The sequence below is a fragment of the Stylophora pistillata genome, chromosome 6 (assembly GCF_964205215.1).
Source record: "Stylophora pistillata chromosome 6, jaStyPist1.2, whole genome shotgun sequence".
NCBI lineage: Eukaryota > Metazoa > Cnidaria > Anthozoa > Scleractinia > Pocilloporidae > Stylophora > Stylophora pistillata.
Genome location: NC_142524.1, coordinates 31,775,198 through 31,794,545, shown reverse-complemented (window position 1 = coordinate 31,794,545; position 19,348 = coordinate 31,775,198). Strand labels below are relative to the sequence as shown.

General features: G+C 39.0%; 1 protein-coding gene across 1 annotated transcript; it reads left to right on the top strand.

Annotated features, from left to right (window-relative positions):
* The first annotated feature begins 18 nt into the window (after positions 1-18).
* On the top strand, positions 19-9,202 carry LOC111320415 (uncharacterized). The gene is made up of 10 exons (XM_088725187.1): positions 19-343; positions 2,449-2,552; positions 3,157-3,312; positions 3,423-3,527; positions 3,742-3,828; positions 5,374-5,478; positions 5,943-6,029; positions 6,345-6,431; positions 7,232-7,516; positions 7,835-9,202. Exons 1-10 carry the CDS (start codon positions 19-21, stop codon positions 8,015-8,017), a joined length of 1,524 nt encoding a protein of 507 aa, XP_088581313.1. The 3' UTR covers positions 8,018-9,202.
* Positions 9,203-19,348: the final 10,146 nt, after the last annotated feature.

Genomic DNA, 19,348 nt, shown 5'->3' with positions numbered 1-19,348 from the left:
AAAAGAAACAGGTTTGAGATGGATCTTCATGGTGGGGAAATGTTTGTTAACCCAACTTTCGACGACTGGATTTATGAAAACAGCATTCCACCACCGCCTTCGAGTTTTTCTCCTCCATTGAATAACTACGCAGATAATCCTGCTCCTGCTGTAATGAATAATTATCGTCAGGCACAAAATGAGAGTAAACCACACGTCAAGAAAAGACCTCCTATACGATCAAACCGATCACAATTAACCCTCTTGACTCTTGTGTGCCTGGTGACTTTTGTAATATTTGTGATGATTCTAATGATATTCGTTGGAGGAATATTGAAGGGTTGCAGCTGTCCCGTTAACGAAGGTTAGCACATAATTTTCTTTCTAAAAGGCACTGATGATACACAGATTATGAAACAAATAAGTTGCAGGTCTCATTCCTGAAGGTGATTGGCGAAATTTCAGGTTATGGTGTTTTCGGTATTAGAAGCATTCTTCCGATGTCTTAAAGTTAAACTAAACGTCATTATAAAAGAAAGTTTCCTTCATGAAAAACTTATTCGCGTAAAACTGGTAAAAACGGGCCAGTTTGGTCTCGTTTGAACGTGCGTTGAAAGCACACACTTTTTTTTTATTGATAATTTGCATTAGAATTCATAACCCAGTCAATATGCGTGATGAATCTAAAAGTCTTGCTAAGGCATGTGCCAATTTTTTTGCCCGGTTTCCCCCCTTCATTTGGAAAATTGGTTAGATTCAGAGAAGGTTTACAAATACTCCGGCATGGATGAATTCGTCATAAACAATTTCGATAGCAGATGTACACCATGAGAGTCTTTATTACTCATTTTAACGCCAATTCTTGCATTTATTCTATCCACGAGTATGAACAATTTGCATGTTACACCTTAAATTAGTAAACATTCTTCTAAGGTTTTATCTCCCTTGATGAATTTTCTCATTAAATAATGTAGTTTAAATTTTAACCTTCTTCTCTAAATTCGCGAGGGTCAATGCTCTGATTTAGGAAACTTTCTATAAACTTGGGTAAAATTAAAGCAACGCATCTAGTTAGAATTAAATGGTCCGTGCTAATTATATTATCCTCATACTTATGTATACTGAGACTCTGAATTTTGATACTCTTTCAAACAGACAAGTTGTGAAAATGACAAGAGTTGTTGTTTACAGCACTTGGTGTAAAAGGAATATAGGCACAGAAAATATCATCAAGAAGATCGTGGAAAGGAGTATTCCGATCTTGAGTGTACGTGGGAGTTCGAACGATACTCATATGAATTTATAAGTCTATTCCTAGAAAATTACCACAGCAGCTTTAATTACTGACATAATTAAAAAATATGAATCATTGAACTAATCGCCTAAGACGTAAATTATCATAGTCAGTAAGCTAAAGAACTCAAACCTCAATGAGCTGAGAGGGGTCTCAATCCAGGCCTTACCTTATGAACGGCCCACGATCGATAACTCTGAACTTGTTAACCAAGGAAAAGTGATAAAAGCTCACATAGAATAGACTCTAAACGTCTTTTTTCATTTAGGTCTGGTTCATTCCGCTAATGATTTTAGCAAACATCACAGCATGGTGGTCACTAAACCGAGGCAGCGTTTCCACTGCGGTCGCATCAGTGGATAAATGATATTTTCATTCAATTTTTCTCTTCAAAGAATCTAGTTACCCGTGTTTTTAAGATTGAAATAAAGATTAACCCATAGTAATAGCCCACTTCCGAATTACCCTTGGCATCATCTTGAAAACGAGTCCTGGTGCTCATCCTTTCATATGATTTTTAGCTTTCATTCACATCCAAATTAAACTCCTTTTTCACAAGAATGGTTGAGCACCAGGCCTCGTTTTGAAAAAGACGCCAAGGGTAATTCGGCAATGGGCTATTAAAAGCTGCTGCAATTTTAAAGCTCGTGACTCTGTGCAGGACTTCAGTCAAATCGAAATAAACAGGCATTAGTGGCAAAGTTCACAGTGCGCTTGTGGAGAAAAATGGTCGTCTAAAAATATTCCAACCACTACAAGTGTAATAAGACTTAAAACGCGTAGGAGTTATTCTATTTGATATTTATGTGCAGATTCCTCTGATCTGGTCAGAGCTAAAGACAGTTGATTCTTGTTCACGCGTGGATCAAGGAGAAGTGTTGTTGTACTATCTCTCAGTGAGTACGTGCGGTAGGTTGGTCAATTCCACCCTGCGACCCGAGAAATTTAAAGACTTTAAAAGTTTGTTTGAATCGAAATCCTTCTCCCCCCATTATTCAAAGACATGATAAAAGTCTTATTACCCTCGTTTTCTCGGTCCGTATTGTAAGTTACCAAAACTCTTTTTTTCTGCTCAGATTTATGGCCTTCGCGCTTGGACCATAAATAAGCGGAAAAACTTAACATATAGACTTCGAACTCGGTTAGTAAGTGGCATTTATTCCTCGTTTCTCCAGGAGATTCCCCTGACACTCGCAGTTTGGCTATTGCCTCACTCCCTGAAATATTAACCAGGATCAAGGTGTTGGAGGAGAATGTTACAAGTCTTCAAATACGGTTGGTAAGTAAATGTAAAATGGAAAGGAAACTTTGGAGCGCATGGATGAATCAGTTCTGAATCGAAAAATAAATATGAATATTTATGGACCAATTATTTAAAAAAAAAGTGCAAGCTGGTAGATTTAACGTTCTAATGGCCTTCTTTATTCTAAGATAAGTAAATTTAAGTATGTTAAGATCTCCTTTTTAAGGGGCGTCGAGGAAGATATTGAAACGAAGACACTTGTGCCGCGATTTTTTTCATTGCATTAACAAGCGACTGCAACGCAGCGCCTAGTCTTTTTTCGACATAGTATTCAAGTCAGCAGCTGTCGAGATTCATTCCGAGAGACAAACTTCTTTTCTTGTTTTTAGGAAAAGGAACATATACAGGTTCAGTTACTTAGATTGTACTATCACAGGATTGGTCCCCCGGTAGAAAATTTTTACCTCCTTTTTACCATAATAGCCAGCAAAAAAGAGGTATAGAGACACAGAGTCGTTAACAAGAATGCACATAAATAACTCAAATCATGCATTTGAGCGTTCATCTTTGGGATTGCAATGTCTAGTTTTCAAGAGTATGACTTAACTCTCCCATATCCGTATTATTTTGGCATGTTCAGGAAGAGAAAAACCAAGAACTGATGGAGATTCGTCTGCTCTTGCCAAAACTTGAGGACTTCGGTGCGGAGTTAAATTCAACAAGAAGTAACCTGCAAGATGCAAACGCAAAGTTGCAAAAATCTTTGACGACCATTAATTCATCATTCGTGGAAAAGGTCAGGAGAAAGATTTACATTTCAGAGTAAAGGATTTCTTCCCTCTTCATCTGCAAGGATTTATTTATAAGTGTAAATGATAATACTCTTCTGATTATGTTATTCTTTAGAGCGATAATCTGGCCATTAAGACGACCCAGTTATCATCAATCCTGGACACGTCACTAGACAACGTTGAAAAGCTTAACAAGACACTTGAAAACACAAGAAGTGAGGTAGGTTTGCTTTCGGGTAATCAACGAGCAGAGATTCACCTGTTAATTTGTCCGACCAAAAGTTCTGCTCGGGAACGTTTCGCCAGTAGTTTGTCATTTGTTGCAAAATCCGATATAGGTGTTGTCATAGGTGTATGCAATTTTCAGGATTACAACATCATAGATGAAATGGTAAAAGTTGCTGATTATTTGTCAATATTTTTCCTTTTTCTAGTTGCAAGAGAAAGTATTAAGTTTGAACTCTTCAGTTGCCGTATTACATCAGAGAGTGGAAGAAATCAACATGAATAGTTCCAGACAGCCGGTAGATAAAGTAAAACAAGACGTACTTAATTTAGCTAAATCGATTTCAAGAATCTATCATCTTTGAAATTTTGGTTCATTTTCAAACCAAGTGGATGCAATTATCTTTTTAATGGGGCCAGATACCACCGGATATACTCCAATTCTAGTCGGAGCACATTAATAATAATAATAATATTAAAATTTATAGTGCGCAAATTCCATAAAATGTTCAAATGCGCATTACAAGATTAAAAATTACCATTAAAATAGACTTACAATAATTTAAAGAAACAATGAAAAGTAAACTTAGAATGGCTAAAAAAGCTATAAAAATGCACTACGAAAAAGGTGAGTCTTAAGTTTAGCTTTCAAAATATTTACTGTTCCTGCGCTCCTAATATCCAGCGGTAGTTCGTTCCATAGTTTCGGAGCAGCACAGGTAAAGGAACGGTCCCCCAGTGTAGCTTTCGATTTAAATGATGGATGGCTAAGTAAAAGCTTATCGCTGGAATTTCTTAAATTATATTTGGAGGGGGGTCTAAGGGAAATAAGGGAGGATAGATAAGAAGGGGCTAAAAAATTAAGAATCTTAAAAGTAACTAACAATATTTTAAACTCAATTCTATATCTAATTGGTAACCAGTGTAACTTAAAAATTAAGGGCGTAATATGACAAAATTTCTGTTCTTTAAGAATCAGTCTGGCACAAGCATTCTGTACTTGTTGCAGCTTATTCAACAAGCAGTCCGGTAGTCCATATAATAGGCCATTACAATAGTCCAGGCGGCTCGTTATGAATGCATGGACAAGAGTTTCAGTTGACTGCTGTGAAAGGTACTTTCTGATCCGACGAATATTATAAATGTAGTAAAATGAAGAGGCACAAATTTTCGTGATGTGTGTTGCCATGGAGAGCCTTGAATCAAACCAGGAACCAAGATTTCTCGCAATTGGCACGGGGTGTATGTCTGAGTCGCCCACACGTATGCTGATATTGTCGAGCTTTCCCAGCTGTTGTGATGTGCCAATGATAAGGAATTCAGTCTTGTCGTCATTTAATTTAAGATCATTATTCAACATCCAAAGACGAATGTCTCTGATGCAGTCCTCCATACTCCTCACTACAGCAAGTTGTTCAGCTCTGTCGTTGGGACTAAATGAGATGTAAACTTGTGAGTCATCAGCGTAACAATGAATCGTGGGCAAATGATATTCAATGATCTCAAAAAGCTTGCTCGTATACAACGAAAACAATAACGGACCCAGACAGGAACCTTGAGGCACACCGCATTCTAATTTAAAAGGTTCCGATAGCGAATCGTTAATCATGATCCGTTGAGTTCTACCAGACAAGTAGGACGTAAACCAGGAGAGGGCTTTCCCCTGTATACCAAATGATGACTCAAGTCGACGTAGCATGGTGTCGTGATCAACTGTGTCGAAGGCAGCACTTAAATCGAGCAGAATAAGCAGAGTAACACACTACGTGCTTCCCTGAGGCAAATTGCGAAAATACTTCCTGAATTATAACTCCAAACATTTTATTGATGACTCTTGATATGTTGATCGCCTTATCTCATGGATGACAACACTACACGCTTTAGCTAATCAAACCGAAGATAACCTGAACGATTTCAAGAATGATGCTGAAAGTTCCCTTTTATCGGTAAGGTTGTGAATTTGTTTTTGCATGACTCGTTTTCTCTAATTAGAGTTCAATTATGGAATCCCGTATGATCACAAAACTTGGTAGAAATAATGATGATGACGACAAGTAGAAGAGAAGCTGTAACGGTGATGGCTATAAGGAGGATGAAGAGCCGGCTGTGATTGTAGTGATAATACTGCTAATATTACTAATAACAGACACGTTTCCTGTTCCTCTCTTCTTCCCAACCTCCCTGGCGGGATGGCTAGAGTAGAGGTCCTTGGAATGAGTTTGACCCGATGACTATGTGTTCCAGGGATGGCTTTGTTTTTTCAGAGCCGCAATTATAGATCTTCTTGACGAAAAATTTAAGTTCTTGTCTAATTTGGAGAGCTAATCAAATATAAATGAGGACGTTTTTATAAAACTGTCTTATCACTCCTCCTTGTGAACTACCTCTTAATCTTAGAATTGTGCTTTAGGTCAATACTGGGCTCAAACGCTTGGAAGAAAAATTAAATGCGACAGAAAACAAGTTGGTTATGGCGATGTCTGAAACGAAAGTAAAGGTGAGTATATCTTCATTTACTCCGTCTAGATGGTATTTACTTCGATAACACATTATTTTTACGCATAAGTGAGAGGCTTGTTGCATTCACCCATGTAAAAACCTTGTTGCATGTAAAAAGCCATAACTTGTGAAACAATGACACGGTAACGGAGCTTTTTCCAGAATACGGAATGCAACCATTACAGAATGCAAAGAAAATTCATTCAATCTGCGTATTCTTACTAACAGAACGGCTTAAGTAAAAGCCAGTTGATGATAAAACATATCGCGTTGGTTTAGCCACGATTATTGTGCCGTTTTTGTCTTTCAAAAGCTTAAAAGCACCGCAGAAAGACTTATTCAAGAAGATGCCAACATCAGGAATCTACTTGACGCCATCAACATCACTTTATACTTGAAGGTATCATATGGAGCTTTAATACTTTAATCACCTCTAATAATCCTTGAAGAAAGCGTAGCGAAACCACGGTCGATCTCTTTCCGGCGCCAAAAAACAAAAAACTTCTAACATCATATTTCCTCTTGCCACTGTGGAGACTAGAGGGACATCCTTTATCAACAACTATTACGTGTTAAGGTGTTCATCATCGGATCATGAGACCCCCGGGTTTATAAATTGAGAGGGGTCAAGAGAATATAATTATAAACTCTTGGAGGGATATAGTAGCTTAGTAAAAGAGAGTATGGACCGTTTATACTCTCTTGCTTAATACTACTAGAGAAGAATGGTTGCTTTTGGAGAAGAACAGGTCCTGGGCTGTGTAAAATGTGAAAATCTATGATTTTGAGCAAATATTTAGCTGTTCAAGTCGAACTCAAACCCTGACATCGATCACTTTAAAGGGTCAACATTTATTCCAACGGAGGTGCAAGCCGCGAGGATGAGGCGGGGGCTTAGTCCTGAAGAAGTTTCTTCGGTTTCTTCAGCTGAGCGTTTATAAGTTCTGATCGGAAACTCTTTTTTTTATACCTCGGTGGTGTTCTTCGAGGTTGTACAGGGTTGGCCAATTTGTGCAAACTGTTTAAGGCGGGAAAAGAAGGAAAGCAACCTCGCAAGTGCCGGCAAATCTGTGGTCCAGAATGAGGGTTGTTTTTTTTCACAAATAAAAATTCATTCCTACAGAATGCGCAGTACTGCCTTTTTATGTTTAGATTAGAGAGAACAGGCACATAAATTGTTGCTTATTAACGATGTTGCAGATAGAGAATGTGAGTAAGCTCCAGGGCCCTATTGGACCACGCGGTTTCAACGGCTCTAAAGGACCCATTGGATTAGCCGGACCTCGGGGTTTCAATGGTCCCCAGGGGATGATAGGCCCGCAGGGTTTCAATGGATCACAAGGACCACCAGGACCACAGGGTCCCAAAGGAACGGGTGACTTCTCCCTGTGTGAACACAAGACTAAGGTTTCGATTGCAACCCAAAATCTAATCAACAGCAACAGTTTATCGAACCCAGCTAAAGTGCTCCTTGAGGAACCAAGTGTAAGTATACTCAAAAGAAGAGATTCATGACTATATGCTCTTTGTAATTTACCCCTGAATGTTGTCGAGATGCTTGTCAGACTATTTTGAATTACCAGATAAAAGCCTGGCTCTTTCACGTTATATGACGTGTACGCCAATAATTGTACCATATGTATGTAAGTCTTTTGTATCAGAGGTTAGATATGTTAACATTTATATCCCGGAATTAAAGTCTCCAAAATAAGAGATAGATCAGCAAATCAATAAACGGGAGCAGTTAATTGTTTTACTCCCTTAATTTTCAGTCATATAGTTCAACTTTGTTTTTCATTGCAGGGTAAAAAGATTGTTGGTGTCTCATGTACAACAGACCATGCACAGCTTTATCTGCTATCGTCTCAACTAAACCCAGTTGATAGTAAACTGTTTTACTACTGTAGCTGTTATGGTCATCATGGAATTGGCCAGGCTTCTGTTGAGTGTGTTATGCATTACTGGGAATGTCCAATGACCACATGAACACAAAAATAGACTGGTGTTTCGATCAGGAAGAGAAACTTTGCAACTTGTTAAAAGACCTTACACGTAGTTTCTAAAAGCAAATATCAACAACAATTTTCACAACATGTTAGCAAGTTCTCCGTTATTTACTCTTCTCTAGTTTCTTGTCCCACGAAAATATCAGGTATAGTGGCATTCGTATCAGAATAAAAAGCATCTCGGTTATGTTGGGGTAAAAAAGGTAAATAATTATGAGTCCAAGTGTCAAACGTCTTGAAGGGAAAAAAGGCGAAATAAAAACGGCTGCTAACGCATTTCAAAGAAATATCTTAGGTTTAGAGGACTTCGAGTTGGAGGTCCACGTAGGGGGAAGAACTAAACAATCTCGCTCATGAGGGCATTCCATCGAGTGTAACCCAGTTCGTAAGTACCATGCCATTTACACGGGACCTTACTTTCCTACTGAGAGACAAGAAACCTTAATCAAGAAAAAAAAAAAAACTCGAGTGATGTTGATTACTTCACGAGAAAAGCATTTATAGGGGTACTTAGCCTTTTACCTTGATCCTTTCTTGAATTGATCCTTTTATCAGGTACATAGCTTGGATATTCGTTCACCGTTTAATTCCAAGAGTTGGTTGTTAATTCTCATCTCAAACTGACATTCGCTTCCTAGTAAATCAGTTACGAGATATCGGTATTTGATCAAGATATCAACTCTCAATGATAAGTTGAAGTATTCTTGTTACCTGTTTGCCAGGTAATGTATGGATACCTTAGGGAGAAGTTACATGTTAATCGTTTTTGGGAGTGAAAGGGCTGATGTGGGTCACGTTACGAGTTTCCGCTCAACCTACGAGAAACGGTGGCTTTTACTCCTTCCCTTCCTCGTGTATCAGCTAGCCCGGATTTATATCAGTGGACTGTCAATTGTGGCAAACAGGGTTTCTTACGCTAAAAAATATTGGTGCCACGTTTTTCATGTCTTTGTAAACCTGAATTAGTTTATATCCCTCTGACTTGAAAAAAAGTACAACTCCTTTAATCGGTCTCTTTCGCGTAATTACAACAACTGGGAGAGCTAATTTCATTTCAGACTACAGAAACCATTCCACAAAAGCAATATGATCTCATATCCAATAAATGTTTCTTGATTGTGTAAAATGCTGCAGCTTGACTACTTGCGGGGAACAAGCGTTACGTAAATAAGTTTCCCAAGGAATAATAAGACCAGAAATATTGTAAGCATATCAAGCGTGAAATTTGTGGTGAAAAGCAAATTTTTCAGAGGACACTCGGCACAAGTCCTTTGAACAAGAACTTGACTACCACTGCAAAATAAAAAGGCTCTTATCCCGATGCAAGCTAACGGGGGGCCTTTTAACAACAAACATATGAAACATATGTGTGAACTGCGGTTATGAGACGTATATGAGAACGATCCTTCGCAGTAAAGCACTATTTGAGCAATAGTGAAAATCAGACCTGAAAAAAAATTCAGGCCTGTACGGGATTCGAACCACTGACCTCTGCGATACTAGTGCAGCGCTCTACCAATTGAGCTAACAAACCAACTGGGAGCAGGCCATCAAATTAATTTGATGGCCTGCTCCCAGTTGGCTTGTTACCTCAATTGGTAGAGCGCTGCACTAGTATCGCAGAGGTCAGTGGTTCGAATCCCGTACAGGCCTGAATTTTTTTTCAGGTCTGATTTTCACTATTGCTCAAATAGTGCTTTACTGCGAAGGATCGTTCTCATATACGGGGGGCCTTTTGTTGTGAACCCATCTTTTCAAGAGTGGGTTTACTTGGATGAACAATTTCCTCACGCTTTACAAACTCCAGTGAAAAGACAAATCACGTATCGTGTAGAACAGGAAATTGGTCCAAACTGAGTTAAAGAAGATGCGTGGAAAGCACATGATTATCAAAGTAAACTTGACTTCGCTGGAACGACATCTGATGGAGGATGTTGTCGATCAGCAGTGGTGATTTTCATAAGCATTGTCTTCTTGGTGTCCATCGCTGCATTGGTGCTGGTTCTCCTGAATTTGATCGGGAAGGTTGGGGAAGGATGCGCTGTTCGTCAACAAGTTAGGTAAGTATATGGATAAAGCTAGAGTTTGAGAGAATAAACGTTATTATGTAAAATATCTTCAGGGTATGATCTGGATCTGGACCTGGAAGATACAAGTGCAGTTACAGTCTTATTACCTATACTAGGGCTTGTCGAGCAGTTTGGTCGAGTTTAATTGCCGTACATACACTGTTGTGTAAAATTATACGCTGAATGCGCAGACAAATTTTAAATACTTTCATTCGCATAGCAATATGGTGAAAACAAGGAAGGATTCTGTTTATTTTGGTTTTTTTTTTTAATCAAATCTGTTTTTAAACCATAGAAATAAACAAAAAACGTCAAAGTTTACTTATTTCAAGCACTTGGAAAGATATCTCTCAACTTTCCAAGGCTGAGCAGCAGATTTTGACAACAGCGTTCAGATAGGAGGGAGAGATGGTTTAAACCTCAGTTTTTTAGAGTCACTAGAGCGTGCAATGATCGTGATTCGACGAAATGAGAACCGTGAAGTGGAAATCAGCTTTTAGTCATCCATAGAATACTGTGATTGAAAACTTCCTTTGATCTTCAATACTTGCTCACGCTTGCGATTTATTAGTTAGATTAAGCACCACGTAAACGGCGAACGCTGAACGTCGGCTAGCCGTTTGTCGTTTGCCGTTCCGTCCGCGATGTTCGTCTGTGTAAACTTCCAGACGACACGGCAGAACTGGGAACTAGGTCGCCATTCCCTGCGACTAGAAATAATGATACAAAGAAGGAATGTATTTTCCGCTTGAATTTGAACTCTATTCGCTTTACAAACAGTTCATATAGAAGTAAGAAGATAAATGAAGCCTAGCTATAAAAGCAAGCGATCAAAATGTAGAACTAGTCGGTAAAAATGGGCAGCAAATACTCACGTTTTCGCGTTTCCTTCAAACGGGAAAACTGTCATCCTCGAGTAGAAACGGCGGCCGGCAAACGGCAAACGCGGAAAATGTCAGGTCACGTGACCGTCTCCTGTCGTTCGCGGGAAAAAATATGTGGTACTTAGAGACTATGATTCTACCTGACCTGTATGTAACGGGGTATCGGTAAAAGCATCAAATACCCAGAAGGCAACCACACAATATCTTGGAGTCGTTGACTTAATCTATATGGCTTGTCTGACATTGAGTTTTTGATGCTAGTTGATTCATTTTCATCTCATGGATGGAGAGCAAACTTCTGGTGAAAAAGTTAACTTCTTTTTCAGGCCCTAGAGGCTTGAAATTTTGTTTTTTTAGGCATGCCTTCAGCTCGAACCACTGACCCCTCCCGTACAGGCCTGATTTTTTTCAGGTCTGATTTTCGCTATTGCATGAATAGCGCTATCTACTGCGAGGATCGTGCATCATACGTATCTAATACCGCAGTTCAAAATATATGAACTTCATATATTCATTCTATCTCATTTATCACTTTCACGGGTTTATTACGAGTCAACTTAACGGCCTGCTCCCAGTTGGCTTGTTAGCTCAATTGGTAGACCGCTGCACTAGTATCGCAGAGGTCAGTGGTTCGAGTCCCGTACAGGCCTGATTTTTTTCAGGTCTGATTTTCGCTATTGCATATATAGCACTATCTACTGCGAGGATCGTGCATCATACGTAAATAATAATAATGATAATAATAATAATGATAATAATAATAATGATAATAATAATAATGATAATAATAATAATGATAATAACAATAATGATAACAATAATAATAAGGCTGAAGGGGATAGAACTTACCTGAAATTCCTGTTCCTGCTTAACTTAGCCTAAATGGCGTCAATCAATTTTTCAGCGATAACTAATCAATAAAACAAAAACAATGTTGTCAATCGGAAAAGGAATTTGAGAAAATAACGTTGGGGAAAATTAAAGAAAATCTTTCAACTCGGGCTTCCGTAAGAAAGCCCCAGTCTGAAAATGCAAGCAGTTCTCGGTCGCCAAAAGGGGGATCATGGTCCCTGGCCTTCCATGCCTAAACCGTGGAAACTGGGGACGAGAGTGCGACAACTTGTGTTATCGTGAGCTCGCTCTTTGTAAACAACATGATTTACAGAATGCTGTGATTTGTGAAGACCGCTCTGCGAAGATTCCTGTCTTATACGCTCATCCCACATGGAAATGCACACGCCGTTCGTGGTTGGTCCAGGCTAAAAGATGTCAAGTGTTTTCGGAATGAGCCGGTCCACCGAACTTCATAGCTTAAAAGCTAGCCAAAGGTACAAAGTTCACACTAGCTCTCACGAGATAACAAATTAGCAATATGTGACTGTTCAAACTACGAAAATACTGGCAAAACTGTGACGGCCGATTTAACAACAAACTATGATGCTGAGACGAACACTTTACTTGCTTAAAAAATCAAGAATGTTCGTGAACATAACCTCGAAAGTGGCGCTAACAACAGCGAGTTGGAGAGGACACTGACAGAAGCAACTTGAATAGTAAGGTTAAATATATAACCTCAGCTCTTCCGTCAAATATCCTGTTTCTGTTATTGGCTTTTATTGGGTTCAATACTTGTGAATTGCGATTTGGTATTTCGTACATAATCCCCATTATTAGTGTACAAGCGATCGTGATCGATGTTGGCTTGCTCTTCGTAGGGAGTTGTATGTGCTTAGTAAACGATATGATGAACACTGTGATCTACTAGAAAAAAATTTTCAATATGACTAATAGACAAGAACATAATGATGTTACAGTGTCAGTAAAAGTACAACAATTCAGATCTCGTCTTGCAAATCATGTATGTTATAATTAACAAATGGTAAACACGAAAGAAGCGTAAGAGTCGCTCGAGGCGATAGCCGAGAGCGACTGTAGCTTCTTGAGTGCTTAGCAAACCTCCCAAGTGCATCCATAACTTAATAGTGTACGCTGTGGTGTTTACCATTTGTTTTATAACACAACAACGATACATTGTAGCTAAAGAGTTCCCTTTCATTTAACAAATTTTACGTGACCAGAAAAAACAGGCGCGCGCGGAAAAATAGTCTTTGCATTTGCTCACGTCAGCAGCGTACACCCATGGGCAAATGGGAGAAGCTGAGTTGACCAATCAGAGCGCGCGCTTTACTTTGGTTATGTTATAATTGTTAATTATAACATAACCAACGTAAAGCGCTCGCTCTGATTGGTCAATTAAGCGTCCCCCATTTGCCCATGGGTGTACGCTGCTGACGTGAGCAAATGCAAAGACTATTTTTCCGCGCGCGCTTGTTTTTTCTGGTCGCGTAAGATTTGTTAAATAAAAGGAAACTCTTTACCTACAATGTATCAATGTTATGTTATAAAACAAATGGTGAACACCACAGCGTATACTATTGAGTTATGGATGCACTTGGGAGGTTTGCTAGGCACTCAAGAAGCTAGAGTCGCTCTCGGCTATCGCCTCGAGCGACTCTTACGCTTCTTCCGTGCTTAGCAACCTCCCGCGTGCATCCATAACTCAATAGTGTACGCTTTGGTGTTTACCATTTGTTAATTGGTTCATGCGTCAGCGTGCATTAATCGTCGGAGAACTGAAGCACGCAGAAAGTTTGGAGAGTACGAAAGATGCGTAAGATTTGTCGAGGCGCAGCCGAGAGTAACTTTAGCTACTTGAGTGCGCTCCAAACTTCCCAAGTGCTTCAAGTCTCGATGAACCCACAGCTGACAACGCTGTGGTTTATGCATAAAGGGAAGTTATCATATAAGGGGCAAAATTACTGAATTGTGATTGGTCAAGACAAAGGGCATTTTTTTCTTAATTTTTGTAATTGCCCCGGGCAAAATTACTTGAAAATAATTGGCTGAAAATGGCTTAGCAACGGCTGCCAAGGTAAAGAAATTTCTGTTTGTTTTGTAACAATGGCGTCCCGTTTTGCGCGAGATCAGTAAGAAAACATTTTGCTCCTTATATTATAAACAAGTAATCACATGGTTCCTCGTAAAAATCGACCCACGCACGATCGTAGCTGAACGGAATTGGCGCGTTGTTGTGTCGCTGTTTCTATTTTCTATTTTCTATTTTCTTCATTAAACGAAGAAATTTTCTGGTCGTCAAGCTGTTCTTCTTCGTTCGATTCATCTAATGAACTTGGACCTATATTTGCCAGCCATTCTGACTCTTCGTCGTGGGAAATATGATTCAAATTGTCCGCCAATTTTTTTTTTTTTCGTAACTACAATCCGACTCTTCGCTTGCGCGATGCGAGAAAACCTGTTTAACCGGTACTACAATAGACAAGTACAAATACCGCGTGATATTTGTACTCGTCTATGGCGTTATTTGTACTCGTCTAGGTGTAGTTGGATAATAAGAGATCATATTGCTTTTGTGGAATGGTTTCCGTGGTCTGAAATTAAATTAGCTCTCCCAGTTGTTGTAATTACGCAGTGTGTTTGAGGTTGTTTTTTTTAAACTGTTTACGATGACTTCGTTTTGGTCACAAATCGACCCACGCACAATCGTAGCTACAGTTACTGCATTTGAATGTTAAAAGATGCTTTTTCCTAAACAACAAAGGAAAGCATACTCGTTGCTAAATTCAACTGTAGCAACATCATTTTGTTTACAAGCCTTGGTGATTAGATATGGAGACAAAATCAATACATATTCTTCGCTGTTCAAACTGCGAAAAAAAGCCAAGGATCAAGCCCTGTTACGTCACTATTAGAAGCTATACTAATTACAGCGCCGACAATTTTCTACGTGATTTGTCACATGCGCCTTTTCACATAATAAGCCTATTTGACGATTTCAACGATCAAGTTGATGTATTCAACGAACTGTTCTTGGAAGTACTAAGTCAACATGCTCCAGTCAAGAGGGTTAAAATTAGATCTAAACCTAACCCCTTTATAACACCAGAAATTCGTCAACTAATGAGAACGCGCGACCAATGGCGCAAACTTGCGGGAAAAACAAATGACCCTTTCCACTGGAACGGATACAGATTTTTTCGTCAAGAAGTGAAAAGGGAGATTCGTGTGGCCGAAAAAGTTCACGTCAGGACTCAGATCCTGGATAGCAATGGAAATTCTAACTCAATTTGGAAAATCATTAACCGGTGTCTACCACGTAAACAACAAGATAGTTTTATGGCTTCTGAGGATCCCACTGGGTTAGCTAACGAATTAAATGATTTCTTCATTTCCGTCGGCAGTATTACTGCTCAAAAAGCCAGGGACTTATCTTTACATCATGGACTTAATGTAAATTTGGATGTGCCGACTCCTTTACACATATCCACCGACGTTAGCCCCGAATTATTCGTTCTCCATCAAGTCACGGAAAATCAGGTAGAAAGGGTGATTAGAAGCCTACCATCTAACAAAGCTCCTGGAATGGACAAGATATCTTCTAGAATTCTTAAAGACAGTTTACCCAGTACGCTAACAACAATTACCCACATTGTGAATAACTCCTTTGTTACCAACACATTTGCACGTGCATGGAAAACAGCAGAGGTTACACCTATTCTCAAATGCGGTAATCCAGATGTCCCTAACAACTATCGCCTCATCTCATTATTACCAATAGTCTCAAAAGTCACTGAAAGGTTGGTACATGGACAACTTATGGAGCATCTAATTAGAAATAATAAACTGGCAGCACATCAGAGCGGAAATAGAAAGCTTCACTCGACAGAAACAGCTCTGTTGTACGTTACAGATCAGTTGCTCCAGGCTATGGATAACAAGAAAGTTTCCATTATGGTCTTATTAGATATGTCTAAAGCATTTGACAGTATTCGACACGACATCTTGTTATCCAAGCTACAAAATCTCGATTTTTCCCAGGGTGCGTTGAATTGGTTTCAGAGTTACCTTTCTAACCGACAACAGTGCGTTCGAATTGGTTACGCAGTTTCTAAAGTACTCCCACTTGAGTTCGGAGTTCCGCAAGGCTCTATTTTAGGTCCGGTTTTGTTTACAATCTATGTTAACGACCTCCTTTCTGTTCTTAAACGTTGTCTATCTGCCTCCTATGTTGATGATTGTAAATTGTATTTGTCCTTTTCACCTGCCGACTTACCCACGTCCATCCTCGCCTTAAACGAAGATCTTACGAGAATATCTCAGTGGTGCTGTAAAAACTCTCTTTTGATTAATCCGGACAAAACTAAGGTTCTAGCTGTTGGATTACCACAACTTTTAAAGAAACTGTCATCATTCAGTATAACACTTTTTGACAAGGAAATAACACCTGTGCCTGTCGTTAAGGACTTGGGTGTTCTTCTCGACACTCACCTCAGTTATAACCAACATATCACTGAGATTGCCTCTAAATGCCTTTTTAAATTGTACCAAATTAACAGAATCAAGCACCTCCTGGATAGGAAAACACTTCTGTTAGTAATAAATTCATTTGTCTTTAGTAAACTCCAATATTGTTCAACTGTCTGGAGTAATACCAGCAGCAGCAATATTGACAAGTTACAAAAAGTCCAAAACTTTGCTGGGCGAATTATTCTGGGACTAAGAAAGTATGACCATATTTCGGATGGGTTGCGATCGTTGAAATGGCTTCCTATTAGAGAGAAACTCATTCTAAATGACGCTACTATGATGCACAAATGTATTAACAAGCTTGTTCCAGACTATCTTGCTGATATGTTTAAATCACGTTCTCAAGTCCATAATAGACAAACTCGATCATCTGGTGCTTTGGATATACCTTTATGTCGCCTGTCAACAGGGCAGCGCTCCTTTGCTTTCAGAGGAGCCAAACTCTGGAACTCCTTGAATGATAACATTAAGTCCTTAAAATGCCCCAAGAATTTTAGACGTCATCTTGCAAATGTTTTATTAAGTTGATATATTATATTATTGATATATATTTTGTAATTATAATATTATTGTATTTACATTCTCAATTAATTTATATATTTGTATTTTTTTTATTCTATTGAGCTGAAAAGCCCACTTAGGGAGCATCAATAAAGTGTAAGTGTAAGTGTAAGTGTAAGTGAGAAGGCTGCGATAGATATTTCGCCTCAGAAATGAAAGTAGAAGCTTTTTTTTCACTTTAGCTGAAGAAAAAAGTCGTTTTTAAATATCATTTATTACTCTATGCAGGATGACAAATTCCTGTTGCAAGCAATTAAAATTTACCGACAATTACTACGTAATGACATCGCGATGAAATAATTCATTCAAACGTCTGCTTCTGTACACTATTCCACTTTAATTACAAATGTTATTATTTAAGAAAGAAAGAAAGAAATAAATGCAAAAGTGAAAGAAATACCTACCCGAATGTAGCAAAACTAATCGAGTCGGGTGGTTGCAGACAATATTAGAATATATCAAGGAGGTTGGAAATAAAAATTGCAAGGGGATTACTGTTAATTGTCAATATTGTTTAATTTCTCTGCGATGTCTTTATCAAGAACCATCTTTTGTTCTGGACGAGTTGATTCTTTTAAAATGTCCAAAAAATGCAAGCAAAATTCTTCTTATTTATGTCTTCGAAGAAGGGGAAAGTATAGCTTATGACGAGACCAAGCAGTTCGACACCGAAGGAGCAAGCTCTTCGACCGCGGATCATACTAGATTTTAATTAAACAGAATGGCGTACGAAGCTTAACGAAACCGTGGGCCGAATAATAACGTGGATTAATATGAAATCTCTAACAAGTGCAATTCAAGAAAATTACTGAATACTGAACACGTTTCAGAAGTTTCCACAGCGAGAAAATGAAGTAAAAATTCTAACCTGTTGTACTTTGGCAGGCTTTGGGCGTTTGACGCAAGCATTACTAAACATCTGACGTTCTAATGACCTCCTGAAAACCCGGGTTTTTTTTTTCAAATTTGTTTTGACTGAAGCAGCAACATAATTTATCCGTAAGCAATCATTGTTTCTAATGTTAAAGGGAAAGTGAGAGCCCGCTATCAGCTTGTAAAAATATGGACTGGAGAACTCCTTAGAGATCCGTGGACCTCCATTTTCTTCCAGTTTGTGGGCAACAGAATCCTACTAGCTCGAGCTCCCTGCTTACTCGAACAAAATTCGATTTCGCTTGGATTTGACCTTATTTTTTCGGTTATCTACTATCTGTTAACTTAGTTAAATCGAACTCCTTGTTTACTCAAACTGATCTTTCTCTCTTTTGGCTCAATTTAACCTGATAACTCCAACTTTAAATAGAAACGTTGCTCGATGAACGTCAAAGTGTCGGAACATGACTGATTGACACGTTCCAACTTTTAATCGCGATTCAGCTACGTACGTCACATTAAAATGTTCAAGTCTGCTACGCTGGATACCTCAGCCTTTGTTGTTAGTCTTACATTTGGCTAAACTAATAAAACAAACCAAATACATCAAAACGACTGTTGATTGTGAAAGAATAGCAAAAAATTATTTCTTATTACCGTTAACAGGATAATTGAAATTCAACATCGAACCCCACAACTTGAATCCCAGCTAAACTTCAATGTTTTTTTCGTTTCGAGAGACCGATGACGGAGTTGTACTTTTTTTCAAGTCAGTGCGATATATGTAAACTAATTCAGGTTTACGAAAACATGAAAAACATGGCACCAATATTTTTTAGCGTAAGAAACCCTGTTTGCCATAATTGACAGCGGTCCACTGATATAAATCCGGGCTAGCTGATACACGAGGAAGGGAAGGAGTAAAAGCCACCGTTTCTCGTAGGTTGAGCGGAAACTCTTAACGTGACCCACATCAGCCCTTTCACTCCCAAAAACGATTAACATGTAACTTCTCCCTAAAGTATCCATACATTACCCAGCAAACAGGTAATAAGAATACTTCAACTTATCATGGAGAGTTGATATCTTGATCAAATACCGATATCTCGTATTTTATTTAATCACTTTCACCAGAGTGTGGTGAGGGTCGCACAACAGAGCGACGCTCCAAATTAAGTGCGCCCTATATCCCACCCATCCCACCCCAGGGGAGGACATCCATCACACAGTAATCTCGTGTGTGGGAAATTAACGTCTCCTACCCCAACCCTGCAGGAGACGGGACCTCCATTTATTCGTCCCTATCCGAGAAGACTAGAATATCTAACCATTTCTTGATGTTATAGAAAGGTAGTAAATTCTTCTCAATTATTTTAAGACCCTGAGTGTTGGTCAGGCCGGGGCTCTAACCCTCGACCTCCCGCACAACAGTCCAGCGCTCTATCCATTGAGCTAACCGGGAGGCGGTTAACTGATTTACGGGGAAGCGAATGTCAGTTTGAGATGAGAATTAACAACCAACTCTTGGAATTAAAGGGT